At 48.1% G+C, this 26,326-nt stretch overlaps 9 protein-coding genes and 2 non-coding genes across 11 annotated transcripts; 4 read left to right on the forward strand and 7 right to left on the reverse strand.

Annotated features, from left to right (window-relative positions):
* Nucleotides 1–1,216: 1,216 nt before the first annotated feature.
* On the reverse strand, nucleotides 1,217–2,502 carry F4812DRAFT_426224 (uncharacterized protein). Its single transcript, XM_047933990.1, has 2 exons — nucleotides 1,722–2,502; nucleotides 1,217–1,619 (listed from the first exon to the last, which is right to left on the reverse strand). The coding sequence occupies exons 1-2, from the start codon at nucleotides 2,019–2,021 to the stop codon at nucleotides 1,278–1,280; spliced, it is 642 nt and encodes a 213-aa protein (XP_047790612.1). The 5' UTR covers nucleotides 2,022–2,502; the 3' UTR covers nucleotides 1,217–1,277.
* Nucleotides 2,503–3,316: 814 nt separating this feature from the next.
* F4812DRAFT_t73 lies at nucleotides 3,317–3,407 on the forward strand. Its single transcript has one exon. It is a non-coding gene; the product is annotated as a tRNA-His (tRNA).
* Nucleotides 3,408–3,910: 503 nt separating this feature from the next.
* Nucleotides 3,911–5,386, reverse strand: F4812DRAFT_458730 (uncharacterized protein; the record flags this gene model as incomplete). Its single annotated transcript, XM_047937405.1, has 6 exons — nucleotides 3,911–4,289; nucleotides 4,364–4,462; nucleotides 4,515–4,632; nucleotides 4,715–5,084; nucleotides 5,139–5,162; nucleotides 5,225–5,386. 6 exons carry the CDS (start codon nucleotides 5,384–5,386, stop codon nucleotides 3,911–3,913), a joined length of 1,152 nt encoding a protein of 383 aa, XP_047790613.1.
* A 987-nt stretch (nucleotides 5,387–6,373) lies between these two features.
* F4812DRAFT_426228 (Di-copper centre-containing protein) lies at nucleotides 6,374–8,731 on the forward strand. The gene is made up of 6 exons (XM_047933991.1): nucleotides 6,374–6,561; nucleotides 6,616–7,114; nucleotides 7,169–7,217; nucleotides 7,410–7,523; nucleotides 7,600–7,685; nucleotides 7,833–8,731. Exons 2-6 carry the CDS (start codon nucleotides 6,897–6,899, stop codon nucleotides 8,560–8,562), a joined length of 1,197 nt encoding a protein of 398 aa, XP_047790614.1. The 5' UTR covers nucleotides 6,374–6,561; nucleotides 6,616–6,896; the 3' UTR covers nucleotides 8,563–8,731.
* A 447-nt stretch (nucleotides 8,732–9,178) lies between these two features.
* F4812DRAFT_362035 (amino acid transporter) lies at nucleotides 9,179–11,547 on the reverse strand. The gene is made up of 8 exons (XM_047931853.1): nucleotides 11,164–11,547; nucleotides 10,854–11,093; nucleotides 10,700–10,795; nucleotides 10,571–10,646; nucleotides 10,222–10,502; nucleotides 9,989–10,163; nucleotides 9,783–9,919; nucleotides 9,179–9,707 (listed from the first exon to the last, which is right to left on the reverse strand). Exons 1-8 carry the CDS (start codon nucleotides 11,429–11,431, stop codon nucleotides 9,193–9,195), a joined length of 1,788 nt encoding a protein of 595 aa, XP_047790615.1. The 5' UTR covers nucleotides 11,432–11,547; the 3' UTR covers nucleotides 9,179–9,192.
* A 227-nt stretch (nucleotides 11,548–11,774) lies between these two features.
* F4812DRAFT_362045 (Clavaminate synthase-like protein) lies at nucleotides 11,775–14,535 on the reverse strand. The gene is made up of 5 exons (XM_047931854.1): nucleotides 14,476–14,535; nucleotides 13,576–14,414; nucleotides 13,038–13,524; nucleotides 12,670–12,975; nucleotides 11,775–12,596 (listed from the first exon to the last, which is right to left on the reverse strand). Exons 2-5 carry the CDS (start codon nucleotides 13,847–13,849, stop codon nucleotides 12,422–12,424), a joined length of 1,242 nt encoding a protein of 413 aa, XP_047790616.1. The 5' UTR covers nucleotides 13,850–14,414; nucleotides 14,476–14,535; the 3' UTR covers nucleotides 11,775–12,421.
* A 2,399-nt stretch (nucleotides 14,536–16,934) lies between these two features.
* Nucleotides 16,935–17,774, forward strand: F4812DRAFT_458735 (uncharacterized protein; the record flags this gene model as incomplete). The annotated part of the gene is made up of 2 exons (XM_047937406.1): nucleotides 16,935–17,351; nucleotides 17,409–17,774. The coding sequence occupies 2 exons, from the start codon at nucleotides 16,935–16,937 to the stop codon at nucleotides 17,772–17,774; spliced, it is 783 nt and encodes a 260-aa protein (XP_047790617.1).
* Nucleotides 17,742–19,855, reverse strand: F4812DRAFT_362136 (FMN-dependent alpha-hydroxy acid dehydrogenase). The gene is made up of 8 exons (XM_047931856.1): nucleotides 19,510–19,855; nucleotides 19,205–19,441; nucleotides 19,013–19,142; nucleotides 18,690–18,907; nucleotides 18,577–18,601; nucleotides 18,387–18,495; nucleotides 17,983–18,302; nucleotides 17,742–17,888 (listed from the first exon to the last, which is right to left on the reverse strand). Exons 1-8 carry the CDS (start codon nucleotides 19,587–19,589, stop codon nucleotides 17,856–17,858), a joined length of 1,152 nt encoding a protein of 383 aa, XP_047790618.1. The 5' UTR covers nucleotides 19,590–19,855; the 3' UTR covers nucleotides 17,742–17,855.
* A 1,428-nt stretch (nucleotides 19,856–21,283) lies between these two features.
* Nucleotides 21,284–23,978, reverse strand: F4812DRAFT_426251 (uncharacterized protein). Its single transcript, XM_047933992.1, has 3 exons — nucleotides 23,089–23,978; nucleotides 22,038–22,934; nucleotides 21,284–21,856 (listed from the first exon to the last, which is right to left on the reverse strand). Exons 1-3 carry the CDS (start codon nucleotides 23,474–23,476, stop codon nucleotides 21,468–21,470), a joined length of 1,674 nt encoding a protein of 557 aa, XP_047790619.1. The 5' UTR covers nucleotides 23,477–23,978; the 3' UTR covers nucleotides 21,284–21,467.
* A 291-nt stretch (nucleotides 23,979–24,269) lies between these two features.
* Nucleotides 24,270–26,293, reverse strand: F4812DRAFT_426253 (NAD(P)-binding protein). The gene is made up of 3 exons (XM_047933993.1): nucleotides 25,246–26,293; nucleotides 24,946–25,097; nucleotides 24,270–24,850 (listed from the first exon to the last, which is right to left on the reverse strand). The coding sequence occupies exons 1-3, from the start codon at nucleotides 25,904–25,906 to the stop codon at nucleotides 24,797–24,799; spliced, it is 867 nt and encodes a 288-aa protein (XP_047790620.1). The 5' UTR covers nucleotides 25,907–26,293; the 3' UTR covers nucleotides 24,270–24,796.
* On the forward strand, nucleotides 24,297–24,387 carry F4812DRAFT_t74. Its single transcript has one exon. It is a non-coding gene; the product is annotated as a tRNA-Pro (tRNA).
* Nucleotides 26,294–26,326: the final 33 nt, after the last annotated feature.

Consider the following 26,326-nt stretch of genomic DNA (forward strand, 5'->3'; position numbering starts at 1 on the left):
CGTCGCATCGGACACGCAATTGAGGCAGACGAACATGTCTACTGGTACTGGGACGATGGAGAATACCAGGCAGGTACCTAGGTAGGTACCTACCCACGAGGGCTCAGACAGACGGCATCTACCATCGATTGGCTGAGTACCCAATGTGATATGCCAAGGCAACCTAATCTCATATCCCCTTATTGACGCCTCATTGATCCCTGGGTCAATATGTTCGTCACTGCGTGAGGCGATCGTGCACCGATCAGTTACAATAGCGTCAGCGGAGCACATGGAGTATATGGGAGGTGGTATCCAGATCGGCCCTATTGCCGAACTCGATTGGATAAAAGGGTTATCTATGGTCTGTCCAAGTACGGCATCATAACAAGAGAATATTAGGGCTTTTTAACGTACAGGTTACGGGGTGTAGAGATTGGGAGACGGAGTCCTAAAACCATCGGGTTTATACCCGGAAATCTACTACCAACGGCAGCGGCACAACCGACACGCCTCTTCCGCGTAAGGGGAATAAGCTAGGTAATTGTTCGTAGGCGGCTCTTGAATTCAGGGGCAATTGATATCCATTCCTTTGTAACTCATCACTAGGAAATAAGGGGCTTAACTTCTTCGTAAGTACACATGCCGACAACTTCTCCTATCCCATGAATATCATTAGCCTGCGCCTGCATATGACATGATTCACGGGCAGCAGGACGGAGGGTAGCGAGATAGCAGTATCATAAATCACCAGTACACCTATGATATCACAGGCGCAAAGCTTATTGTTATCAAGTGAAACCAAGTAGTGTGGCAACAACTTCATCATTCCATAGGGCACCTTTGACCTAGCTATGGAAACATATGGCCATACATATCGAAGGTTCCATGCGTCCAAGATCTTATCGTATCTAGGATCTTGACACGTACGACAATCAAAAAGGCGCGAAATTCCTACCCATTGGTAGGTAAGTCTCCCCCATAAAGCTTGGCCGGCAAATCAAGCTAGCTAAAAACTACCCCTAATGCCTGGCATAGGGTGATAGAGCCTGCTGCTGCTCTCAGTAGAAACCGATGAGTCGGTTTGGGTCCATAATACTCTGGGCCGCCCTCTGTACGTTGTTGAATTTTGTGTATCCGCAACACTCGCTCTCGAGATGATTCATAAGAGCAGCTAGTGATACGAACTCGCGACCACAGCCAAACCGGTTGGGACAGTGGTAAAGCTTTTGCTGGTCTGTAACATACCACAGGATGTCAGTGATAACCACGTTACTTGAAAACATGCCCTGGAAAGATCAGTCTGAGAACTTACGAACAGGAGAGCCCAGGTGCTGGTTTAGAGACTGAAGAGAGCGAAACTCGCCATGGCAGATATAGCATTTGAAAGCGTATCCGTTCCACGCTTCGGTCGTAGCTTCGTACTGCGGAGAACCGTTCCACTCGATTAGATTCTTGGAGATGAGGCCCTTTGTATCTTTGAATCTGACAAGCTTATACGCCTCATCTCGATTTAGGAACGGCGCCTGTGGGCAGCTTCCTCCTTCCAGATGATGGGAGAGACCAGTGGCGGATGTGTAACTCTTCCCGCAGAAAGGGCACTTCGCACAGTAGCCTCGATGGACGCGGGAGTTAAAATGCTAGGTACCAGATATCCAACGTCAGTTATTCGAACTCGAACGGGACACAAGCACATTTTCGGCCCAAAAAGCAGGTGCCTGATAATGAATCAGCCAGCTCACCATCTTGATGCTGTTGTGATCGTAGAAGTCTCGGTCGCAATCCCTGCAGTAATAATGATCCTCTATCTTGTGCTCTTTCACCTCTTCCTCGGTCGGCCAGGTTGCATTGCAGATGCTGCATCCGTAATACCAATGGTTCTTCGCGTCCATATGATTAACGACGGCGCTGCGGGAGTTGAAATAGCGAGAGCATCTATCGCATTCGTGCTCCGGCACGGAATGATCTAGTGCGTCCATATGCTGCTCTCGACCTTGGAAAGTGGTGAATCTGCGCCAGCACGTCCCGCATGCCCACGACATCTTGTTATTACGGTGTGGCTACCAGCAGCCAGGACGCCTATGAGTGTTGAGAAGTTGGTTTCTGTAAGCGTGGAGATAAGAACGGCGGGAAAAGCCAATCAGTTGGTAGAAGTGGTGTTATCAGGTCCCAAGAGATAGCTCAGGGTGCCTGGGAAATTTTACGAGGATGCCTGAAAACCACCTGCACTCCGGGTACGGACTAAGTTCACAGTTTGCCGGCACGTTGAGAATTTTGAGCTCCACGTTAGATCGAAAAGAATTAAAGTTCATCGAAGAGGGGGACAAACGGTACGTTCATCCTCAAAGAGGTCCAGTTCGCGTTTGTTTACCTACCAGATGGGGGGAGGACGCAACGTGTTTGCGGTTTGGTTGTATCTGCATGTTTCCGTGGTAATGCATGTCCCGTAGTAACGCCTTAAAAATACGATTCGTCATATTCTATAGGACCCCTCAGTACGCCGGCCCTTCTAATTGCTGGCCGACTGGAGTTCTACCTAATAAGAAACTGAGAGCTACCTTCCTGAGATGTCACTGGATGAGTGAATCAAAATTAGGTACCTAATACCGACCCTTCTTAACCAATATTCTTCAATATAGCTGATTATTGGGTATAAATCATTTCGACCAATTCACTTGTATTCACCGCTCGGATTCTACGTCGTAGTCAAGTATTTCCACTGTAATAATATTTTTCTTTTCTTTGGTATATTCTGCCCATAGTTCCTTGACTGGCTTTGATTTTACGGTACGAAATATATGAGATGTAAGCAACCGGATGTGAAAGCTTTCAATAAGTTCCCATATAGAATTGTGCAGGTTGCTACAAGGAATGTATTTGAGGACATCCTACCTAGAGTTAACCAATAGTTAACTACCTTTAATGAGAATCTGACAAGAAATGTCGTTCAGCGGTGATAGCCTCAATAAAGACTAAGACCATTGGTAATTACTTTCACGATTAATAGGTACCTCTTCAAAGAGCAAGTAGGAGTAGTCTTCTTGTGTCGTGATTGGCCAAGATAACGCACTCCAGCTTTGTCTTGGCAGATATCGAAAGACCCACTTTACACCAAAGCAACCTTCAAGAACCAGAGCAGAAGACATTTCTTCTGATATGAATTTGTTACAAGGTAGGAACCCTAGAAAGACTTTTGATAATACCAAACTGGAAAACGAGTATTGGAAATATCTGAATATCTCTCACAAGACGCGGTACGCGCTAGTACCTAGCATTGCCATTCTCTTTGATAGTGACTAGTTTATAAACGCAGATTTCAAGAGCATTGACCACATCGGGTGGTATAGTATAGTGGATAGTACAACACGTTGTGGATGTGCAAATATACTGATACCGTGTAGACCTGGGTTCGATTCCCAGTACCGCCAATTTTTTGTTAATACTTTTTGACGGTTCCAGAAATCCTCACGATACAGGAGGACGGGGTGAATAGCACGATATTTTGTATACTTTGCCTGCTGTGAAGACTCAAAGAAGGATTCAGATTCGACCCACAAAACTGATTCAAGGCTCAATCAAGCATGCGGTTTGGTTGACCTGTTCTCTGAGTTAATCTTGAGATGGCTGAGAGGTTGTTAGGTCACATATTTGTTTGTATTGCCATTCTCAAAGCTGTATTATAATAGTTGCAGTTAGCTTTAGACCGAGATGGGTTGCTGGCTAATAAGTGGTTTCTCCCCATTCATGAGATTAAAGACACTTACACTTTGCAAGGTTACCTCTATCGAGTAGTCCGAAGGTGATTGTCGCCAATTCCCAATTGAGAGGATAAGTTACTTGTTGGACAAAAAAAAAAAATTAAAAAATTTGAACCAATTAATTAGTAAATTACCTCCTATATATATTACAATTCAGATCACAACTGAGTCGGCTATAATCTGTCTTCAACCACTCGTTCGGGATAGTCTTTATTCCATCCTGACGATTCCCCTCGGTCGTCAACGCTTCGATCGACTGTTACGACGGTTGTCTTGGTAATCCCGGTCGGCTTCTGCGTTAATATGCTCTCCTCGCTTCTATTATCCGCCAAGCTATTCGGGACAGCTCCGCGTCGAGCGTCGACCTCTGTCCTCGTTTGGGATTGTAAGAATCTGGATCCCTTAGCGCCAGTGCCGTGGCCGTAATCGCGGAGGTTGTATCCGTCCATCTTGTGGGAGGATCCGTATCGGATGGTGCTATCGAATATCGACTTGAACATTGGTTTTATGCATGGCAGACACGCTGCGATGATTCCCGTGTTTGTTTCGGTCCTGATACGAAAATGCATATTAGTCTTCATCTTATGAGAGAGGTACACCTGAGGTATTCAAAGCTTGTAACTTACGAAACCCATATGGTCAAGTTCGCCGAGTCCCACAGAAAGTCGCCCGTTATTCCATAATTCGAAATAAATGCCGCTTTGATAATCGCTGCTGCGCAAGCACTTCACATATATTAGAATATAGGTCAGCGGTCGATGATGGTGGAAGGCTTACAATACACCGAGGCCAAGAACACATATAAGTGAAGCCTTGGTACGGGAGTTGATCTTAACATTCCAAAGCATCGGAATCGGGAGTAAAGCAAAGAATAAATCTGTGACAATATTGACGCCTGGATTTGGAAGTTAGTATGATTCCTTTTGCAGTTATGAAAAACTACCTAAAACGTTAACGAAAGGACTTGCAATACTTACTTGAGTTGGCGTAACTCAACCCCTGAAGGGTAGACTGTGACCAGCACGTCGTCTGAATGCGATTATCCCAAAGGATTGCCAAATTTTTACATTGTAGTACTAGGGTCATAAAGCAAACGAAAGTATACGCCATGAGAAATACCATGGTGCCGTATAGGACTCGCTTGTAAAAGGCAGACTGGCTGATGCGGAGTAGGAAAAATCCCACTGAACACTTCACCATGGGAATCGCCCATAAGTATATCGGTTGCGATATAAAATTCAGCTTGAGGCCGACCCTATTCACGTCGGGGTCGATATATGCAGCGTGTCGACCTGCTCCGTAGTGGACCTCGGCAATCACAATTGCCAGTCCTACAAGAGACAGCAGCTAAGAGCCAGTCAACCTCCTATCCTCAACGGTGTTGCAATTATCTGTACCTACCATAGATGCGAGCATGATATAGTCCTAGAATAAATTAGCACGGTGACACTTCGAATGGGGAGGCTCGTCAACTATCTACTACGTACATCTATTCCCATGCTGTGAATCATTCGTAGGCGGACATACATCCTTGCGCAAACGACGATCAGCGCAGCTAGAGTCGTCGATACTACTGCCCCGGCGATCTGTGGACCACGATTCTCGTCGGGCTGGTCCGCGCCGGGTAGGGGAAGTAGAGCAGTCGACATGGTCGAAGTTGGGCGTAGATTTCCCAGCGGAAAATTTGGACGAAACTTATGCAAAGTTCGACACAAAACTACAAGTTCAGTGGCTCTCTCTGAGTGTATATAAGGATTCTCTATCTACCTGCCTTAGGTAAACCTATAGGCTATAGTATTATTTTCTAGGTAACACATATTTTGCTCTAGCTTATCTCCAACCCGGAGGCGTAATCCAGAATCACGAGAGTGCGCGAGGGTTTTCCTGTTGCATGAAGAAGCTCAATCTTGGCTCAGACCTCTTGACAGGGACCTGGGGTCGACAGCATGGCAAACCATGCGTGGGTAGCGTGTGGCCGGAGAGTTCGAATTTGGACTAACACCTCGGCGCCGGCCCCTTAAAGACTGGGGGGGCACTAAAACGACGGCGTGCGTACGGGAAAAGGCGCTAGCATAAGGGACCGTCGCGCACCAACAGCTGTGCTAAGACGACGCTTGCATTATATAAGTATTATGCTACGCACATAAATGTCCCGGATTCCGAGAGAGCCCTGCAGAGCCGTGGCGAGTCGCATTTTGCCCTGCAACCTCGTGTGGTCCCTAATTTTATTATGGCATGAGGCGTTGTTTGTCTTCACGACGACGGCATTATATCTCATTTTAGAAGATTTATGGTGTTGAGGATATATTATCGTAGTCAGATGAAGATTCGCTAAGGTATCAAAGTCTCTGGTAAGATTTGTCGAGGTTTGAAGATTACCTACTTCCTATACCTACCTAATAATAGTTATCCTGAGATTTAGTATTCTAGGTGTGCGCTTAAAGAGTAAAACCGGTTTTGACAGAATCGCCAACTGACTTGGGTTGACCTCAGATATATTAGTAAATAAACCAAAAGTTCTTACGGTCCGAGCTGGTCACGGCCCGACCTTGTTCGTGTTTGTTCTGCCAACCTTTTTCAGGTACATTTCGGCCTAGTCCGCTAATGGTAAGTGAGTCCGGAGGGGACTAGTGAATATCGACCGGACTAATTCCATGGTGTTGGATTGTAAGTGTCAGGGCACCCGGGGCTGATCCCCAATCCGACTGGCTTTTATCAGAGGACGGAAAGGTCAGGTTTCGCCTGACGTACGTCCGTCTTCGCAGGATAATAGCGCGCTCCGCCAATATCGTGAAAGCTAAGGTCTGCAGTGATCTAGACTATTGTATGTTAAGATCAAATCATATTCCAATATACCTGCATGACTAAAATGCGTTAGGTCGACCTCTTCAGGGGAAAGCTGTTGGTCTTTTTATGAATGCGGCGGAGTGGTTCTTGATAAAGGAGGGGCCGAAAGGAGACTAAAGAATATCTATATAATCGTAGATCTTTGCCCACGATCGAACATCATGATCGCCTGTGCCCGTCGTGATCGTCTCCAAGTAGATCATAAAATTAATTCTCCGTGTACAATACCTAATACGTATCCGACTACCCAGAGACTAGCTTATTCTAATCTCCCGTTCCTCAGCTAGACTCAAATAGCTCCCTGCAGCCAACATGCATATTCCTCGCTTTACGTCCGCTCTACTGCTCGCCAGAGCCGTAGCAGCAGCCCCGACCGCTGGCACAACCTGCGATTCATCACTCGCCGAGTTAAATGACCTCGTCAAACAGGCGATTTCAACGCAGGAAGGTATCCTAAACGACAGAACCGCTGCGGCCAATCAAACGGGACAGACGTGCACTCGTGATAATCTCACCGTGCGTCGCCCATGGTATGTGATGCAGCAATTCCTCTCAACTATTTCGAAGCTAATTCTTTTATTTAGGGGCTCATTAAGTAAACCAGAGCGCAAGGCTTATACTGATGCCGTACTTGTACGTACTACGAATTTTTCTTTCTCTTTTTCTTTTTCTTTTTCTTTTTTCCTTTTTGGGCCGGTCTCAGGGGCTGTGAAATGCCCAGCCGATTAGAAGAGCCCCACGCATCCAAGATCGATTGAACGTTGTTTAATAGATCGCTAAAATTATTTATATTCCAACACTAACTAACTCTTTCGTTAATTTTAGTGCCTACAATCGTTGCCGGCGAAGACTCCTGCTAGCGTAGCTCCTGGCGCCAAATCGCGGTACGACGACTTCGTAGCTACTCACATCATCCAGACCCAAACAATCCACTACACGGTATGTTTACTCCACTCGGGCAGAAGCTAGCTACCTAGTTAAAGGGCTTGGCTAATACTAGTCGGCGATCTATCAGGGAACCTTCTTAGCTTGGCATCGATGGTTCGTGTATAATTTCGAGCAGGCACTGAAGAATGAGTGCGGTTACACTGGTTCCCAACCGTAAGTTTGCCCTTCGGAAAGAGAAAAAATGAAAATGAAAATGAAAATGAAAAAAGTAAAAAGTAAAAAGTAAAAAGTAAAAAGGAAAAAGAAAAAAGAAAAAGAAATAAAAAAGGATCTCCCCACTAACATACAACTTCCATGTAGGTACTGGAACTGGGCTCTGTACGCCAACGACCCCGCCTCGTCGCCGATCTTCGACGGTAGCGCGTACAGCATGTCCGGCAACGGCGCGCCGATCGCCGACAAGGGCCCGATCACGCTGCTGCTGGGTGACTTTGCGCCGATCGAGCTGCCGGCGGGCACGGGCGGCGGGTGCGTGACGTCGGGCCCGTTCAAGGACATGCAGGTGAACCTGGGGCCGGTGAGCCTGCCGCTGAACAACGGGACGGTGGTGACGGGCACCGGGCTCGAGCACAACCCGCGGTGCCTGAAGCGCGACATCTCCGCGGGCGTGAACGCCGCCTACGCCAACGCCACCTCCGTCGTCAACCTCATCCGCCAGCACGACAACATCGGCGACTTCCAGATGGTCATGCAGGGCGTGCCCGGCTCCGGCTCCATCGGCGTGCACGGCGGCGGCCACTACACCATCGGCGGGGACCCGGCCGACGACGTGTTCACGTCGCCCGGCGAGCCCGTGTTCTACCTGCACCACGGCATGATCGACCTCGTGTGGTGGACGTGGCAGTCGCTCGACTACAGCAACCGCCGGGACGCCGTCTCCGGAACCGGCACCTTCCTGAACAGCCCGCCGTCCCCCGACACGACCCTGGACGACATCGTGGATCTCGGGTACGCCGGCGGCGGCCAGATTACCATGAGGGAGTTGATGAGCATCCAGGACGGACCGTTCTGCTACACGTATAGCTTATAAGCGGGGCGGTAGAGGACGATGATCAAGTTGTCGCCGAAGAAAGGCGTATCCGAAGTCGCGAGCAGCTTATCGGCGCGAGTAATGGCCTACCAATTATAGATGTAATTTAATCGATTAAATAGCAATTTGCAAGCAATATAGAATAGTAATCAAGAGTTAGTTTGAAGTATAATGGTCTAGGAACCGATTGTCTGCGTCCGCCTAACGCTTATCTCCCTATGCAGTTCCGGGGTGAAAGCCGGAAAAAGGACTGTTCTTAGCTCCATTATGACTACCGCGACTCTGATAAAGACTGCATAGATTCCCCCATAGTGACATAGAAAGGGCATCATTTTTAACTGAACAATAGTTGTCGGAGTCATTACTTCATGGAGAGATCATTTGCATAACTTAGGAGGTACCTAGCCCCATTAGAATTTCGTTTAACAAGTTGCCGGAAAGGGGCCAATGCGGCTGGTAAAACCATTATTAGACACCGATAGAGAGTTACGATGTACAGCCAAGAGTAACACTATCACTGAAACCTTTCCTATACTCTGTAGGTTTACATCCTGTAACTGGGTTTACATCAGGTTTTCTAAACTTAGTATAAAGGCTAGGTAACAGACGCGGAGCCACAAGTCTGAAACTCTACCCGGTTTTGGCAGCCTGAGCAGCGCCGTCGTCCCCCTGCGAAGACGTCGTCGACGCCACGACATGCCTCCGTCTCAAATGCCCCGCCTCGTCGTGCTCCTCGTCCCACTTGTCCACTTCGCCCAGGGGCACCTTAACCAACCGGTGAATCGTGGTGCCGTCGTCGTCTAAATTGACAATCTCGGGCCGGATATTGTACCCTCCCCACCTCGGCAGCGCGTATATCCAGACGACGTAGTAGATCGCGCACACGATGATGATGGCGATGCCCACGACGCAGTACGTCGCGTACCAGAACGACACCTCGCCGGCGTACGGCCCGCCCTTTGGGGGGATCCACGGCGTCGCCAGGATGTACACCTGCAGCAGGATGTAGAAGATGAGAACCACGTCCCAGGTGCGGAAGTCTGGCGCTTTCCTGCCTAATCTTTTTTGTCTGTACCGTACGATGTATACGCCGATAGCGAGAGCAAGATGGAAGATTCCGTCCGGATAGGTTCCCAGGCTCACGACTTTGCCGATGTTAGTGATAAATAAATTACCAAGGTAAGGGGGTCTGTGGAAATCGAAATGCTAGGCAAACATACCAAACTGGAAAGCATCGCCAGCGGGAGGAGCGACAATCATAATAAATGTCATGAGCCATTTCAAAAAGTACGGACCGAACGGAGTACCGAAGGGCTTCGTAGAAACCCAGAAATTAGTGAATGGGAGAACACCTTGTCTATTTTCGAGTTCCGTCATCAGCAAATGTAAATAGAATGTCAGGTACCTAGGGGGAAAAATCACTTACCGGCCAATTTCACGGATCACTCGGGACTGGCTGATCAACACGGCGAGCAGATTCGCGAATGCACTCAGTAAAACCAAAACGCTCAGAGCCTGGTTCGCGCGACCCCTTCCAAACACCGACACGAAGAATACGGCCGCGGCGATTTCTTTCGATTTAGCGAATTCCTCCTTCGATACTACAAGTAACCCTTAATTAGCGTCTATTCTTGAAATAGGCGGCTTGTTCGGTCTTACCAGCAGAAAAGTACGCGATGTTACAGAGCATGTACAGCACACCGACGACCAGGATCGAGATGGTTCCGTTCCTCTTCAGCGTCGGAATGGGATTCTTAATCTCATTGACGACGTTGAAGGCGTTCGAGAACCCGGTATACGTAAACACAATGTTAACTAGAGCAACCGCCAGATCGTTTCCGTTGGTCGTCGTGCCCTCGAACGCATTTCGGAAGTTCGCGCCCGGGTCGGGGATGTGAGGGACGTTTCCGCCCAAGACTACGAAACCGGTTATGCTGATGCTGTAGTCGAGGTTCCGTTAATTCCTATGCGCTTTTTTTCTTTCTTTTATTGAAAAGCCCATACGTACAAGATAAGAGTAACAATTTTAACGACACCAAGCAAGTTCATCAGCCATAGCGAGTATTTGTTGTGAAGAATCACACCTGCGCATATTCGTTAGCCCATCAAAAACTAATTCGGGTAAGAGGAGCCATACATAAGCTTGCTACGGTGTAAGCAGCGATGGCAACACCTTTCAACTGCCAGTCCGTCGGTGTTGAGCCGGCAATCTGGTACACATATCGCGCCAAGACTAAAATAAGAATTGGTTAAGGCCCTTTACTGACGCATAGATCATGAGGCATACGAACCGATGGCGTTGCTGCTGCTGAAACTAAGGATAACCGAGTAGACGGCGAATGTGACGGGGAAGAAATGCTTCGGTCTGGGGTACTGTTGTTCTAGGTACACGACTTCAGAACCCGAACGGTTCGGAAAGTAGCTCGCGAGCTCAAGATAGACGGCAAAGCCTGCGATAGCTAACAACAGACCAATCGTCCAGTAGATAAGAGAAAGCCCGACGGAACCGGTGGTGTTAAGAACTGTTCCGGCTACGAGGAAATTAACTATTTGTTCTCCTTCCATTTACCTAGCTAAGTTTTAAGATGGCGAGTGTCTTACGCGTTGAGAAAATTCCAGTTCCGATCATTTGGTTGACGTTGAGAAAGATGACGGTTACCCATCCGACGTGGTAACCCAGCGGCGACTTGGATTCGACAGGAGCGCCAGCCGCCTCTTGGTAAGATGGTTTAGATCCATTTCCCGCTTTCTCCAGAGTATACGCAAGGTCGCCGTCGCGAATGACCGAGACGTCGGAGCTGGATGGATGGCCATCAACCGCCGGCACCTCAGTCGTGGCGGAACGCGCCCAAAATTTCGGAATCCCCATCACCGCAGATAGCTCATCCGCCACACTTTAGCTATGAGGAATGAAGATGGAAGAAGTCACCAACAATTGACCTAAAATATTAGGAATCGTCTTGTGGTGCGGGGAACAAGAGGGCAAGAAAGCGATTAAGACCGCGACGGGACGTATTTATCGCGCCAACGGGACCGTGGGTTATTAACGAGAGAGCAGATTTGCGCCGGGGCGTATTCTTTCGTACGAAATCGCTGGGCTTGATGATACAATCGGTCCTTGGAGCACACCCCCACAAGCGTCTAGAACATATTTGGGGACATCAGCCCGATCAGTCGAACCGTGTAACGCGATCTAAATGGCAGGTAAAGCCATATCCAGACGGTCATCTCAGACGGCTTTGGAGACTGGATAAGATCCGTACGGGAACCTTCCTAGGTGAGAGGGGCCGAGAATCACGCAATACTGGCTGAACATGACAACCATGCCGGTCATGGGCCCGATGCTACAGAACAATCCTGGAACGGTTGAATTACGCTCGAAGGCAAACAAGAATTCAGGTAATTAAAACAAAGAATCGTACGCCATGCGAATCCTTACATGGGCTAGAGCGTTGGTAGCGCTTAGAAAACGTGGGTGCGTATGTTTTGGTAACGAGTCTCGGTCGCCGTATTGAAGCCAAAGCATTCCGACGTTCCCAAATTATTTCGATGACCACCTGGGTACGGAGGAAGACCTTTATTGGGTGTATCATTTTCAGCTACACGATATGTACGCCAAGTGATACCAAGTATGCCGCCGAGTCTCTCGAATAGCAGACTTGTTGGCTGTATTGATACGGGATTGTATTTGCAACATGGCACAAATCTCATTTTGCGTTACCTTTCAATTTAATCCTCGGAGTTTGAATAAAAGCCGACGGAAACCGAATTTCACCATACTATTGGTCGTATGCCGGCGTGTGTTTAATCTTGCTGGTTTATATAGATATACCGGTGTTGGAGTTTGTCTCAGCCAAGATCATCCACCCACTCGACCACTCTTATTACCTGCAGTTCGAATATAGGGTTCCAGCGGCAGAACTTCAGATTCTGGCGCTCTATCATCATAAAGTAAAGCCCATCTCTCTTTCAGCACATCCGGCGTTTCCCATGCATTCTCGGGGTCACGTAGCCAGAAGCGTAACAGATGTCGCCTATGAACATGTTCAGCTCTGTGTGCCAATTTATGTGCTATACTTGTCTGTATAATGGATAGGGTCGACTTACTGCTTATCGCCTTCGTTCTTAAACCCGTCCCGAGCGTGGAACAAAGCTAAGTTGTTGACATACTGGATATCACCCTTCTGGAAATATGTGTCGACGCAGAATTTCTCTCCAAGGAAGTGTAATGTGTCTAAGGCTTCCGCCTGGGCTTCGGTGATGGGTGGGATATTTGGACTTCGAGGCAGAGCACCAAACCCGACGAATGATCGACGAGCATACTGTAGAATCACACGTTCCGGTGTCGATTCAGTAGCCGGTTGATAGTGCATGATAGGTCTTGACGTATATGGTTGTTCATGATTACCGAAGCTGAAAATTGTCCATGTTAGCTATTTTAGACTTATTTATTACCCTATTTGAAGAAAACATACTTCTCCGGATTCCAATTCTCCGTCAATGTGTGAATAAGATCAGGGCGGGTACGAGCGATCTCGTTATATACTCGCCATGTGCTCGCAAGCTTACTTGCGCCGCCTTCGGCAGCGGTTTCGAGGGCGAATAGAGAAACGATATCACCGGAATCCGTATGAAATACCTGCTTGTCGGTAGTAAAAGCCGGGCTACCGATTATTTCGCTACGGCCGGGACCACTCAGGTCTTTGATATGAGACAGCGTGACGGCCGCAGGCTTGTCTTCATACTTGCTGTCCTGGCGACCCCGTTTAGGCGCAATATGCGCCGATAGTCCCGCATAAATGATTATATTCTCTTCCCGACTATACTTGTCGACGGGGACACCTCGAATTACGAAAAAGCCATGTCCATTATGGAGCTCATCAGATAATTTCCGTAGCTCAGAATGCAGCTTCGGCAGCGGAAAGGTCTCCTGGCTCACGTAGCCGAGGGGTAAGTCAAGGGCTGGGGAACGTCGTTAGCCTGGATTCTAAGACGGTTTCCGCTGTCGCTCACATTTGAAATGTTTCACGGCGATGTCTATTTCATCAAGTTGATCCTGCTTGAGCACATATGTCCAATCGTACTCTTTCGCAAGCGAGTCACCCTCCCATACGAGCTTTCCAGTTAGCTGTTTGGGCAGTCCTTTAGGAAGTTCCGTTGGCAAGCCTCCGGACTTGATTCGACCATCTCTTCGGGCTTCATATTTCCTAAAGTCTGGTGCATATGAGATGTCGGGCTGCCCTGGGGGCTTCACAGCCGCAGGGGTAACATAAGTAACGGTCGCCATAACATTTGGATTGATCCCCTCGTAATCACAAGCGGAGTTGGACTAGGCTCCTACTTGCATCTTTATGTTCGGTCAACAAGACTTGGAAATAGGCCCGCGAACATCGATGGCGCAATTTGGAGCAATTATCACCCATCGCATCGCACGCGTCCACGCTGCATTTTCCCCGTCTATGTCGGATCAATGGACGGTTGTAGAGTGCATTACATCTTCTGAGACGTAACATGCATTTGCATTTTATTTCGATTGTATCTGCATCTATTGAGGGGAATCTAACGGCCGAAGTTGCGTATCATCAGGTACTCGACTGTTTTCGTTGTCATTTAACGCCGAACCCTCGGTTTAGAATGGCTTTTGTTTGATGATGAAATTCAGGGCTTTCAGGTTGACGGAATGGATATCCTCTTTAGTTGCTAGTCACTACCTAGCGTATCCGGAGTTCATATTTTATATCCTTAAATGAGGGCTATTAAGATTAATTGTTTATGAGTATAGAAGTTGAAGTTGTAATACCTAAGATGCTGTGTTTGAATTATGAAGCGGATTTCATAACCTTTTTTCTCGGCTATTAATCGATAACAGACCGGCGTTAGCGGTGTCATACCCACTGAGCTGGTAACGCCTACCGCCATCCATCACCCGTCATAGCGCCATTAGCCATTTCATTTCTTACAACTTTTCCCGAATAATGTTAACTTAACGGCCACCACCAAGATTCCTTCGTGCTTCTCCGAGGAAATTAGCGGTGGAATGGTATTTCGCGACGCCGACAATCTGGATACCAGGAAAAAAAAAAAAAAAAAAAAGCTCTTTATTCTTATTTTGGCTCTTTGCGTTCGCCAAATTTTACTCAGGAGTCGCAATGGCACAGTGCACAAGCAGGCCAAGTTTTCGAGATAGCAAAAAATGCACGAAGATACCTACATATAGGTATCTCATGTGAGGTAAGTAATACTTAATAATTAGTTCCTAGGTAGTACGGAACTTCCTACAAACAGGCTCGAAAAGGGTATATCAACAACCAAAACCGCCCAAGCCTCCCAATTCCGCTTTTGACGCTGTACCGTCCAACGTGACATTTTGGTCGATAAACCAACCAATGGGGTTAGCAAACCAGCAAACGTATTAAATCAACTGTCGTCCCGAGTTTCTTCCGAGCAAGTTGATTAGCTAGCTCGGTGTTCATGGGGTTTGCACTATGGCCGTTCCCAAAACTTTCTATATCCGCTCGAGGCTTCGCGCGCCGTGCACGCGCCGGCTCGGACCATCTCCGCCGCGATATCGCCGATTCTGCGGCTGTGGATTCAATCGTTCATGACCCTCTGGTGGATGGCGTTCTTGGTGACGTACGGAACCCGCTCCAATTCATGAGCTGGGAGTGCATGGCGTCGAAATCTGCTATTCGCGCGTGTCGCGGATCCAGCTTCTTGGCATCGAGGTAGCGCTGGGTCATGGCCATGGTCCAATCCGGAGAGGCCTTGCAGCCGGCGCAGAGGCCGGGGACGAAAGACAGCTTGCTCCGAGGGCAGTGGGTATTTTGGATAGCTAGCCTGTCGCACATTTTGTACTTTTTGTAGTCTGGACAGGATTCGAAGATAGTCATCGAGACGTCGTGGCCGCAAGGGGCTAGATATTTCCGCCATTCCTTACACATCTTAGCAGTAATGATGATGATGTATTGCAGTAATTAGCTAACGCCTGTTTATCCGCTGAACTTTTTGAGGTGATTGATTTGCTGGGAGGGCTGTTACTGGAAGAGTTGAATGGAGTAGTTGGTATATTTTGGCGTTCTGCATATCCAGAGACAGGTTCAAGAATAGCCATTATATATGGAAGCAAGTCTGGCCATGGCTATCTGGGGGTTAACATTGACACAGTTAGCAACTGATGGTGTTCTTATACTAGGAACTCTGCGCTCCTGAGTTGCTGCAGAATTATACTGTGAATGGGTGATAGAAACACAGGGGGTGAGTTGACACTGAGGCATGGGATGGTGGTACGGGAAGACGGATAATTAATCCATTTGAACCCAAGTTGGTCGGTTTGGCGAATCGTGGCAAAGATGTCACTAGCACAAATCTTCTTCTGACAACCATTAGTTATCTCTTAAGACAGGTAAGTTTAGGCTCTACGTAGGAGATACAATACGTGTAAGTTCGTATTCAGTAGTACAAAATGAATGTCATTAATATTTGATAGCCTGAGTTATAGTCATACTTATAGAATTATATAACTACCTCCTAAACTACTGACAAGGACTCTAATCTCGGAAAGCGACCTACTAATTGTTAATTCATAAGCTCAACTTTGGTTAAAGCTAACCATGAGAAACGTTGTATATTATGCGGCTGGAGAGTGAGATTATATAACATCTGATCATATTAAATGTGTATGAGATGGAACATAGCCATCAAAGCTAGGGTGACTTCTGTTTGACTTATTTCTACGAGTCCGGGGTTATGCTGAGAATTACTGGAAATGGCCCAGTATAAGAGAACTTCACTGTACAAATATCGAATCACTCGACCAATAATGGTAGGAGATAGGAAGTTCCAATTGGTTTTTTTTTCCCTGCTTCTATTAGCCCATTCTCGTAAAGCGCGAGGTTGCTGCATCCGTTGATAATTCGACCGGATTGGTTGATTTCATTTTCGATATAAGTCCAGATCTTGCTAGGAACGTTGCGTTTGCTGAGAATTTTATTCATACTCTGCCACTCTTCCACATAATCTCCCATTAAATGATTTTTTAGACGACGACATCTATCTATTCTGACATTTCAAGTGAGAGACCTCAAAAGGGAGAATTATGCTATGACGTAAGGGTATGATTTAGTGGTCCATGGATCAGGGACGATCATTACAACGATCCGGGATCCTGCGCAACGAACAAAATGGGATCCGTGCCATTGACATCACATGTTTGATTAATAGACATAAAACTACGACTAGTTATCTACTTTCTTACGTTAGGTTAGGAAGATTCATTAACTTTTCAAATCGTTCCAATTCAATTGAATATCGCCATAATACCACCCTGTTTACACAACGCGTCAACGCGCGCAAGCACCGGAGACCAAGGCGACATGCCCTCCAGCAGCAGCAACAGCGCGACCGCGACTTCAAGGGCTACCACCGCGCGAGGACGCAAGAGAAAGTCCGACGATTCGCGGTCGTTCGGTAGACCCAAGCGGGCGAAACAAGGCGACTCGTTTATCGCCGACGGTATCGAAGAAGTTCCCAACGAGGCGGGCAAACCGCGGCTCACCACGCCGGATCTGGAGTTCGACTACTACCGCAGCCAGCTGCGCGACCCGCGCCCCACACCGGGACGCGTGAAGCGGCCGCGCTGGAGACAGTTCGACTTGCCGGACGATATCAAGGAGCGGTTCTACATCCCCCGGCTGGTGAAGCCGAAGGGGAGGCTGGATGCCTTCGAGAAACACTGCCTGTTTGAGGCGAAAATGCTCATGGACCCTAGCGCGTCGTTTCACGATTTGTATGTATGCCACAAAAAGGGCCGCTAGGGCTCGCCTACCTACGACTGTGCTGGCTTCCAGTTGGACTGGGACAAGGTGGACGATTGGATGAAGCCGGAACCGTACTCCAAAAAGAAAGCGGTGAGCAGGATGGAGAAAGTGGTAGACAAGAGAAAGCGGGAGGAGCGCGAAATGTACGATAATTTCTTCCTCGACGGCAAAGCCCCGGACGCGGAACCAACCATCGTTACCGAGTATCTCAAAGACCACGTCTCGAAGGATCTCGGCGTCCCCTGGCATCAGATCGGCCCCAAGTATGTGGCTGAATGGGCGGAGAAAGGGTTCCCAAAGCAGAAGGCTGAGGAGTGGTGGCGAGAACCGAACGAGACCGAGAGACGTAGGATGTCAAAGATGGCGTCCGGTTGTGTACTAAGAAAAGATCTCTAAATGGACATGTGTAATGGATGGGCTGATATTTATTTTATTGCATCGGAATTATATACAATTCTATACTACTCCTATCAACTTCTACGGCTGCGCGCAGTTCGGCGTCCAATCAATCTACAATCACATTAGCCAAACTCGCCCCTCTCGACTCTCATTCATTTCATTTCAAGAAGAAAGGAAGAAGGAAAGAAAGAAAAGAAGAACTTACGATGCTCGGATCAATCTTCTTCAGATCCGTGACGCCCGCGTTCGCCGCGTCGATGGCGATCTCGTGCTTGAGCATGTCGATGGCGCGCTTGACCCCGTCGGTGCCGTACACGTTCGCGTACATGAACGGGCGGCCGAGCCCGACGGCCTTCACGCCCAGCGCCAGCAGCTTCACCACGTCGGCGCCGTACCGCACCCCGCCGTCCGCGTACACCTCCAGCTGCGAGAATACCTCCGGCGCCTGCTCGTGGATCTCGATCGCCACCTCGAGGGGCGAGCGCGCACCGTCGATTTGCCGGCCTCCGTGGTTGGAGAGGTAGACTGGTGGGCAATGTTAGGATTTTGTATTTTCTTTCTAAAAAAAAAAAGGAAAGGAAAAAAAGAGGGCTTGGGTGTGCTACGTACTTGCAGGAACCTTGTGCTCGACAGCCTTCTGCGCGTCTTCCACCGTCTGGATGCCCTTCAACACGATCGGGAGGTCCGTCAGCGTGCGGAGATGGTCGTAAAAGTCCCACTGTGAAAATCAGTCAAGGTGCCCACCCAGGTTCTCGCCATCAGGTCTTCCGACCCGGCTAGGGAGGGTATTTTTGCTTACGGTAATCAATGTGTAAGCGGAGTCACTAGAAAGCAACGTTAGCACCGTACGCGTGGCACAGGAAGCTACCTGACATAACCAAAGGTAGATGGGAAAACGGGGTAAAAGCTTACGCAGAACCGACGCCGTACCGCGCCGCGCGGTGGCGGTTCCCGTCCGCGGCCGAGTCCACGGTAAAGACTATGGCCTTGCTTCCGGACTTCTCGGCGCGCGCGAACACCTCCTTGGTCGCCGTGTCGTTCGCGTCCAGGTACACCTGCTGGAAGGTGACCTGGTCCTCCTTCTTGAAGGTCGCGATCTCCTCGATCGTCAAGCTGGCTAGCTGGGCCGGCTTTACGAAAATCGGTAAATGTTAGCATGGGGAGACGGTTTACAACGATGGGGAGATTGGGCTGGAAAGACAAGAAAGAAAAAAAAAAAAAAGACGAGGTCGTACCATGTATAGGATATCACCGGCGGCAGCGCCTTCGACGAGCCCCTTCTCGCCGTCGGTGTTGCCGTAGCCTCCGCGAGCAGCCGGGCTAATGAAGAACGGCGCGGAAAAGTTGTGGCCAAGGATCGTAGTGCTATATCCCCGTTATTAGTATAATTGTCACTGAGCGAGGCATGGATTAGGGGTTGGTCGTACGGGAGTGTCGACTCGATATTAGTGATATCTACCATAGTCCTTGGCCGAAGCTTGTAGCGGTTGTAAACCTCGAGATTGTTCCGGTATGACCACTCGCCACCGGCGCCATTGCGGTAGTAGGTGTAGTTCTGCTTCGGAAGATATCTTCTCGCTGCTGCGTCGAAATCTGGCAGTCCGACGAGCTTTTCGAGAGGTGGTAGTTCGCCGGCCGGTAGATCGGCGAAATACTCGTCGAAACTGTTCCCGTGTAAGCAACTTTTTTGCCATCCAAATATCATTCAAGAGTGAAACTCGGTAGCGCTCACCCAGTATCAGGCTCGTTGAGAAACGGGCGTGCTGCCAAGACTCCGCTGAGGACGGAGAGGGAAAGGAGTGCTGAGCGCATCGTGAGATAATAATGCCTAACGAACGAGCGACAAGAAGCAAAGAGAATGTTAAAAGACTTTTCTCTATCTTATAGAAGTAATATTTTCTGAGACCTCGTGGGTGGTGATGATCCTTCCATCTTATAGGAAACTCTAACGGGCACTTTATACTCGCCCGCCAAGCCCAAGGAATTGCTTTCATAATAGTTATAGAAGGTCTAAGACGGCACAGTTCATCTTACCTCACAGAGTTAGCTCGCGCGGCTTCTCTGTCTGCATTAGGTCTTAACCTTAGTTCGAAGTTTGTATTATCTCAGGATTATCTGATCGTTCCATTCCTATCGCGGACTAGGATTGCGGCTACAGCGTCGTCCTTTTTGACGCGATGTTCCTCGGTGCATTGCCTAGTATACGCTATTCTGGGGACTCACCGGAGATTTCACGTGGGTAAAAGGACAAGTCCGTTTAGTTGGTGGGTTCGGTCCGTTGGTGAAGCTGATAGAGGAAGCTAATTTGACATCTGCCAATGCGAGGAACCAGCGGGTACCTGATCCATTAACGAGAGAAGCCGAATCGACGCCTTACTCTACCCGGTCAGTGGAGACGACGGTGTTTAACATGCCGTTCTAGATTTATTACTTCACTCCGAAGGACCTCAGCATATGCGATAAGGTGAGCGAATTAGATGTTTCATTGGATGACGATGGATTAGATCCCAAACCTTCCATAAGATATCTTTTCGTGGGCCTCTAGCATTCCTAAGCAACCCGTCAATGGATACGATTCTGTGGGCCTTTGTGAGCTATTGCTTACGGATAAGGTGAGGTAGATGAAAGGTGTAGATGAAAAAAGTTTAGATAGGATGAAACATACGATAATTACCTCTAGGGACCTACCTAGAGGAAGAAGACACGGAACAGGGATTCGCTGACCCTAACACTATACTATATTCTCTCTTTCAGTCTTATCGAATGCTAGATTAATATGTTAACAAAAGATGACAAGAAGATATAATTCTCGTAAGCTTCGAATTCTACTGTAAGGCTACTAACTCAGTCAATCCATGTCTATATCAGCCCTCCATATGAAATGACATGACCGGGAGTTTCTGTTGTCTTTCAGCTTGAGATGCCAAACGTCTTGCATTAAGACAGGGCACATCCACTTAAGAGAGCTTTTTTTTTTAGATCTCCGTCCCTTGTTGTAAATGGTTCGGCCCAGAATTGGCACCCATGTCCCTGTGGAAACTTAATGTAATTGTTCCCATAAGAGGAAGAAGGCCGCCAGAAGTCCCGCATGGATTGTCTTCCATTTGGTGGTTATGTAAGGATACTGCTTGAATACTGCTTACAGATCATATGCTAATACTATTTACGTAAATTCGACGCCGCACTCCTAAACGGATACTGCGCTTTAATAGGTTAGGTAGGAAAACGGGCAGTAATTAAGCTAGGTTACCAAGTTTAAAACGCTAATTGGAGGTTATTCCGACATTTGTCACATGCTAGAAAAGGGGAAGAAAAAAAGATGAAACTTTATGAAACTTTATAAATGTTGGAAAATACTTTAGAACGCGTAGAAATAACACCTATTTAGAAGTACTTCGGATCGTACCTTTAGTTTTACCCGTTTCTTTAATTAAAATGCAGCACCTCTTTAGGGGTGCGTTGTCGAGTTTACGTAGGTGGACAACACTTGTAATACAACTTGGAGATGCGCATACGTCTATCATCACTGGATTAACAGACCGAGTGTTTCTATTGAAGGTATTAAAAGGTCGTTTCTGCCAAGGCTCCAGGAATACGGATTCGGAGCACATCATCTAAAGGAAAGTTGTTCACTTTCCAAAACCAGCTAAAGTTTCATCGCGGCCAACGATCCGCTCATAAAAAAAAAATTTACCATGCGAAGCCTTCGTTATGCCACCAGACGTTTCTACCTTTATTTACCCAGGCTCCGACATAGGATCTCAACTCACGACCCATTTCCTCGGGTCCGCATACTAACACGGCGACCCGTTCCTCAAGCCCTTGACGAAGAAAGTCATCCACAATTTGACGTAGGTCGGGCCGTTTATGAATCTGCCTTACGTTAGGGTACGAAGTATTATCTAACTCGACCGCTTCTCGCAGAGTGGGGTCTCGTGGAATGGCCCGAGTCAAGAACAGCTGTATGTTGTCGTCAAGGGAATCGTCCCCATTCTCAAGAGGCCAAGACGCATCAGCAGCCCCGCGTACTGCCCAGACCATCTGTACCCGGGCTGCTGGATTTTCATTTATGATATATCCTATAATATGTTAATATCTTGTGGAAGTATATCGATTTACCCCTTTCATGAGTATCTAAGTCCAATATTGTCCATTGGACGCTGAAAGGTCATGTTAAGAAGGCACTAATTACTTACTATATTCAGGTCAGCATTTGTAAGAACGATTTATTAAGCAAATCATGGGAAGCGTGAACGAACCTAGATATGGGCAAAATAAATGTAGAACCAACCCCACCGGCGACTAGCAGGATGCGGTCAAATTCTGGGCCAGCTAGGTTTGGGAACCACGTCGCGCATCCGTAAGGGCCATCTATGCATAGTGGCACTTTGGTGCTAGCCGAGTCGTCTTCCGCAAATTGGGCCAAAGCCTTGGTCATAGGTCCTCTCTGACGTCTTGCGACCAAAGTAAGCTCTCCTGTCTTTTCGTCTACCGATGCGATAGTGAACGGGTTAAAAGTGAACTCGAATAGAAGGTGTGAGCTTCGGCGAGAAGAAAAAGGAATCGTTAAATATACGTGCATTCCGGCGTACTTGCGGAAGCGGTCGAGTTTCGAAGAGGGGAGACTAGCTACTATCTTGATCAAGCTCGTATCAGGAATAAGCTCTAAAGTTGATGGCGCGGTGATCGTGCCGATCTTGCGCGTAATGAGGTCGATAAAGAAAAATACTAATGGCTCAATCACATATTGCCGACCTCCGTGATGAGAGTGGAAAAAGATAGCTGGTGGAAGTAGCAGCGCTACCATGAGGTGCGTGATGAAGAAGACACGGTACGAGTAGGTACGGACGAGTTTAAGGGCCGTGGCAGATAGCAAGCTCATACCAATGATGGAGCCAAGTCCAAGGGCGGGGATGGGGCGAACAATCCTCTCAGATAGAATGCCTTCATGGACATAAAAATTTAGATATAAACCCGCGTGGACGAGGAGCATGGAGTAGATAATCCCGCCGAGAACACGATGCCATCGGTTGAGTTGCTCATGGGAAGACCCGAACGCGAAGGCGACAGGGTTGAGACTCTTCAGTATTAACAAGTATTGTAGTGGAAGTTGAGAAATAGCAACAATCCCAAACCGCTTCGTGAGGTGAAGATAATCTACAATAAAATTAGCTTTGCCGACACTTGGGTTGGGGGGGACATAGTAATCTGATTGGTTAAGACTATAAATGAATGAATGATACGGCAAATTATCTAAATTGTGATTGCGCTGAAGAAGATGCCGAATGAATATCCGCCAGAGTAGACTTACCATTTCCAGTACCGACGAAACATAAGAACATGAGCCATATCGACCATAAAGAGCCGAAGATTATTTCGTCCCTTTGTCCTAAGTTGAATCCTAGAACGACCACATCGTCGCCGAGCCACCATGCGATACGCCGTGCCGTAATGCCCCAAGACCCGGCAGCACTTTGTCTCTCGTGCTTGAGTCCCGGAGAGCTCGGAACAGCTGAGTAAGATACGGGCTGGTAAGGGGACACCCGTTTGAATATGAAGACTCCCAGCTGGTACATAAGAGCCAGGCCTATAGGAATGAGAGCAGAGAGCTGGGCGTAAGCCGCATGACGGTCGAGGGATTGGCGCCGAGCGTGCTTCTGGGCGTCATCCAGCGCGAATATCTCATACGGCCAGCCCATTTTAAATCGGAAGGTAGCCGGGCTTGACCTCGGCTTTACCGGATTGATATTTCTCTCCCCCGTTAAGATGCACTTTTATTTCAAGTGGAAGTCTTTCCAAGATAAAATGGGAATGATGAATGCAATATTAACGGAATAAATCTTGGGGGATTCAATGGGTGAATCTCACCTGATTAAATACAGGAGATATACCTAAATGCCGATCCTCAAGATGTTAGGAAAATGATAGGTAAGAAGAGGAATATTTCGACCTGGTGGTGATGTGTCAGCTGGGTTTGAAAAGAGGCGCCGCGAAGTTGCGTGATCAGCCACAGTCGCACACGGATATTGAACGTAAGCCACACTTATGATATTATTCATCATCTGCCACTGAACCCCATTTCCCATTTCCCATGTACAACTTCTAATGTGATGTTGGTTATTGGCTTCCGTGATCAACAGATCGACGATTCTGCACAAAACGCCTTAAGCCACGGGATAACGCAATCGCATCGTCCTTACATTGAACGAATAAGAAATCCCATCGCTTTAACTTCCTCTGATCTTGTGGAGATATCCGCTCTATGTTCAATAATCGTGTTCCCGCTGTCCCGTTACCACTCCCGGCACTCTTGGCCTGCTATTGGCCTCGAGCAGAATCTGGAGCCACTTAGCGTCGCCGCAGCGCTGCATCAACCAACCAACACAACAGCCGGCTCCATCGAACCAGAACCAAAGCCCCTCCAAAAAAAGAAAAGAATGCACAATAATAATGGCTAATTAGCGGCCATCGTTCACATTCAGCACAGTCCTGAATCTCGAGATCCAGCACATCTCACACGGTTTGGTGGTCTAGTGGTATGATTCTCGCTTAGGGTACACCCTTTGCAATAGCATGCGAGAGGTCCCGGGTTCAATCCCCGGCCAAACCCTTTACTTTTGCTTTTTTCATAACCACATCGTGGTTTTCGTATCTCATCTTTTTTTTTTTTTTTCAATTTTGTTCAACGTGGGTGGGCGATGACAATAACATTAGACACATGTCCATGCGAAAAAGAAAAAACCAGGTAAGAAGCAAAATTTTAGCTTTGGACGCGTTAAAATTCTATCTAATCTATCCCCCATCGTCGCAAATGTGAACTGTTTTGGACCACTAACACGATAATTATCGGAGATGTTGGTTGGGTTTGGTATCAGTGATGAGCACAAATTATGTTGTGCGACAGATAATATATAGCTTTGCGCAATTTTTCGGGAATATATAAATCTAGATGGGCAATAGGTATATGAAAAGGCTTTCTCTCTGCATCATGATGGGACTGGCCGTGTTGACTATGCGCACTACGGTTTTATAGCGCATTTATGTAACTCGTTACCTCTAATGTAAATAATGTCCTACAAGTGAAATTAATTAGTAAGTTAATCAATCAGTCAACCAACATCATAAGAAGAGTCTGTGTGTTGATATAAGAAGTAAGTAAGTAACTTACCGTCATCCCCTCCCAGCCAAACCAGGTCAAGATCCAAGCCAACGTCGACATGGGCCCGCACCAAACTAAAGGCTTCACGGAACGCTTCAAGAGTTCGCCGACTACCTGCTTCGCATACGTCTCGGGATCTAAATAGCTGATCCGCTGCAACACTTTACCAATTGAGAATTAGCAATCGCTTCTCCCGGTATCCAATCCACCTAACACATAAGATCAAATTTGGCGATCTGCCTCGTCTAACTATAGAGTTCTAATGCAGAGAGGATTAGTGAGAAAGAAGGAGAGATGCGGATCACTCACTTTTCCGACTTTCGATAAACTCCCGTATCGGCTCATACGGGCTGCCCTCCGGCAACCTCGCCACGGGCGTGCTCGCGAACAGCCCCGTGCCGACGGCGCCCGTCTTGACGGTCACGACGCGGATCCCCAGGGGCGCTAGTTCCGGGCGGATGGTGCCTCCGAGGGCGTCGACGGCCGCCTTCGACGCGTTGTAGATGCCGAAGAAGGACGGCCTCACCTCGGCGTTCACGCTGCCGATATTCGCTACCAGTGCCGTCTCCTTCCCGTCGCCGTTCTTCTGCGCGGCCGCGGCCCCCGCCACCAGCAGCGGTAGGAACCCCTGCGTCACGGCGAACACGCCCATCACGTTGACGTCGAGGACGCGGCGGGCGGCGGCGACGTCCGCGTGCGCGAACGGCATGATGTGCAGCACGCCCGCGTTGTTGACCAGGACGTCCAGCGTGCCGCCGGTCAGCTTGGACACGTGCGACACGGCCCCGGCGATGGACTCCTGGGACGTGACGTCCAAGACCAGAGTCTCGATGCCGACGGCCTCGAGGTGGGTGGGTGGGTCCTCCGACGATGCGATGACGCGGTGCCCGCGCAGATGGAACTCTGTCGCGAGGGCCGAGCCGATGCCTCCCGGGCCGCAGCCGGTGATGAAGACGGTTTTTGGAGACATTGAGAGTGTTTTTTTTTTTTCGTGATCACCTTAGGAGGTATCTAGGTAGGTAAATAGCGTTATCTGCCCGTTATCCCGGATCAGTCGGGAAAAGACCTGGGGTTGAAGATGACGGTAATGGAAAAGAGAAAAGAGTGTAAGCCTATCGTTCAAAAGAGATATGGTCTAACTTGTTACCTCTGCATACGTACATGTAAGTAAAAACAGCGGAGTATCTGAAAAATGCCAATAACCTAATTTTATGTCATACTGTAATTATGTCTTCGAAAGACTGCGGGGTCCTATTAAGAAACCTACCTGGATTTGAGATACTATACCGGTGTACCATATGACAACCCGTGCACTTACCTAACTCATGTCAGCTTCTGAGATTTTCCAAAATCATGCATAATGTCAGATGCTTACCCGGGTGACTTCGAC

The sequence above is a fragment of the Daldinia caldariorum genome (genome assembly GCF_022478825.1).
Source record: "Daldinia caldariorum strain CBS 122874 unplaced genomic scaffold F4812scaffold_7, whole genome shotgun sequence".
Lineage (NCBI taxonomy): Eukaryota > Fungi > Ascomycota > Sordariomycetes > Xylariales > Hypoxylaceae > Daldinia > Daldinia caldariorum.

What these genes read in the sequence shown, in the direction of transcription:
- F4812DRAFT_426228 (XM_047933991.1), top strand. Translation starts at nt 6,897, where the DNA reads ATGCATATTCCTCGCTTTACGTCCGCTCTACTGCTCGCCAGAGCCGTA. An exon ending in CTTATACTGATGCCGTACTT is followed by an intron (nt 7,218 to 7,409) that starts GTACGTACTACG and finishes CGTTAATTTTAG; the next exon opens with TGCCTACAATCGTTGCCGGC. An exon ending in CCCAAACAATCCACTACACG is followed by an intron (nt 7,524 to 7,599) that starts GTATGTTTACTC and finishes GCGATCTATCAG; the next exon opens with GGAACCTTCTTAGCTTGGCA.
- F4812DRAFT_362136 (XM_047931856.1), bottom strand. Translation starts at nt 19,589, where the DNA reads ATGCGCTCAGCACTCCTTTCCCTCTCCGTCCTCAGCGGAGTCTTGGCA. An exon ending in AATATCGAGTCGACACTCCC is followed by an intron (nt 19,143 to 19,204) that starts GTACGACCAACC and finishes ACGGGGATATAG; the next exon opens with CACTACGATCCTTGGCCACA. An exon ending in CCGGTGATATCCTATACATG is followed by an intron (nt 18,908 to 19,012) that starts GTACGACCTCGT and finishes ATTTTCGTAAAG; the next exon opens with CCGGCCCAGCTAGCCAGCTT.
- F4812DRAFT_426253 (XM_047933993.1), bottom strand. Translation starts at nt 25,906, where the DNA reads ATGTCTCCAAAAACCGTCTTCATCACCGGCTGCGGCCCGGGAGGCATC. An exon ending in GTTTATCGAAAGTCGGAAAA is followed by an intron (nt 25,098 to 25,245) that starts GTGAGTGATCCG and finishes CAATTGGTAAAG; the next exon opens with TGTTGCAGCGGATCAGCTAT. An exon ending in TTGGCTGGGAGGGGATGACG is followed by an intron (nt 24,851 to 24,945) that starts GTAAGTTACTTA and finishes TTTCACTTGTAG; the next exon opens with GACATTATTTACATTAGAGG.
- F4812DRAFT_426251 (XM_047933992.1), bottom strand. Translation starts at nt 23,476, where the DNA reads ATGGGCTGGCCGTATGAGATATTCGCGCTGGATGACGCCCAGAAGCAC. An exon ending in TTTCGTCGGTACTGGAAATG is followed by an intron (nt 22,935 to 23,088) that starts GTAAGTCTACTC and finishes ATTTTATTGTAG; the next exon opens with ATTATCTTCACCTCACGAAG. An exon ending in ATTTATTTTGCCCATATCTA is followed by an intron (nt 21,857 to 22,037) that starts GGTTCGTTCACG and finishes AACATATTATAG; the next exon opens with GATATATCATAAATGAAAAT.
- F4812DRAFT_426224 (XM_047933990.1), bottom strand. Translation starts at nt 2,021, where the DNA reads ATGTCGTGGGCATGCGGGACGTGCTGGCGCAGATTCACCACTTTCCAA. An exon ending in ATCACAACAGCATCAAGATG is followed by an intron (nt 1,620 to 1,721) that starts GTGAGCTGGCTG and finishes TCTGGTACCTAG; the next exon opens with CATTTTAACTCCCGCGTCCA.
- F4812DRAFT_362045 (XM_047931854.1), bottom strand. Translation starts at nt 13,849, where the DNA reads ATGGCGACCGTTACTTATGTTACCCCTGCGGCTGTGAAGCCCCCAGGG. An exon ending in CGCCGTGAAACATTTCAAAT is followed by an intron (nt 13,525 to 13,575) that starts GTGAGCGACAGC and finishes GACGTTCCCCAG; the next exon opens with CCCTTGACTTACCCCTCGGC. An exon ending in GAGAATTGGAATCCGGAGAA is followed by an intron (nt 12,976 to 13,037) that starts GTATGTTTTCTT and finishes GACAATTTTCAG; the next exon opens with CTTCGGTAATCATGAACAAC.
- F4812DRAFT_362035 (XM_047931853.1), bottom strand. Translation starts at nt 11,431, where the DNA reads ATGGGGATTCCGAAATTTTGGGCGCGTTCCGCCACGACTGAGGTGCCG. An exon ending in CAGCAGCAGCAACGCCATCG is followed by an intron (nt 10,796 to 10,853) that starts GTTCGTATGCCT and finishes TTCTTATTTTAG; the next exon opens with TCTTGGCGCGATATGTGTAC. An exon ending in GTGATCCGTGAAATTGGCCG is followed by an intron (nt 9,920 to 9,988) that starts GTAAGTGATTTT and finishes ACTCGAAAATAG; the next exon opens with ACAAGGTGTTCTCCCATTCA.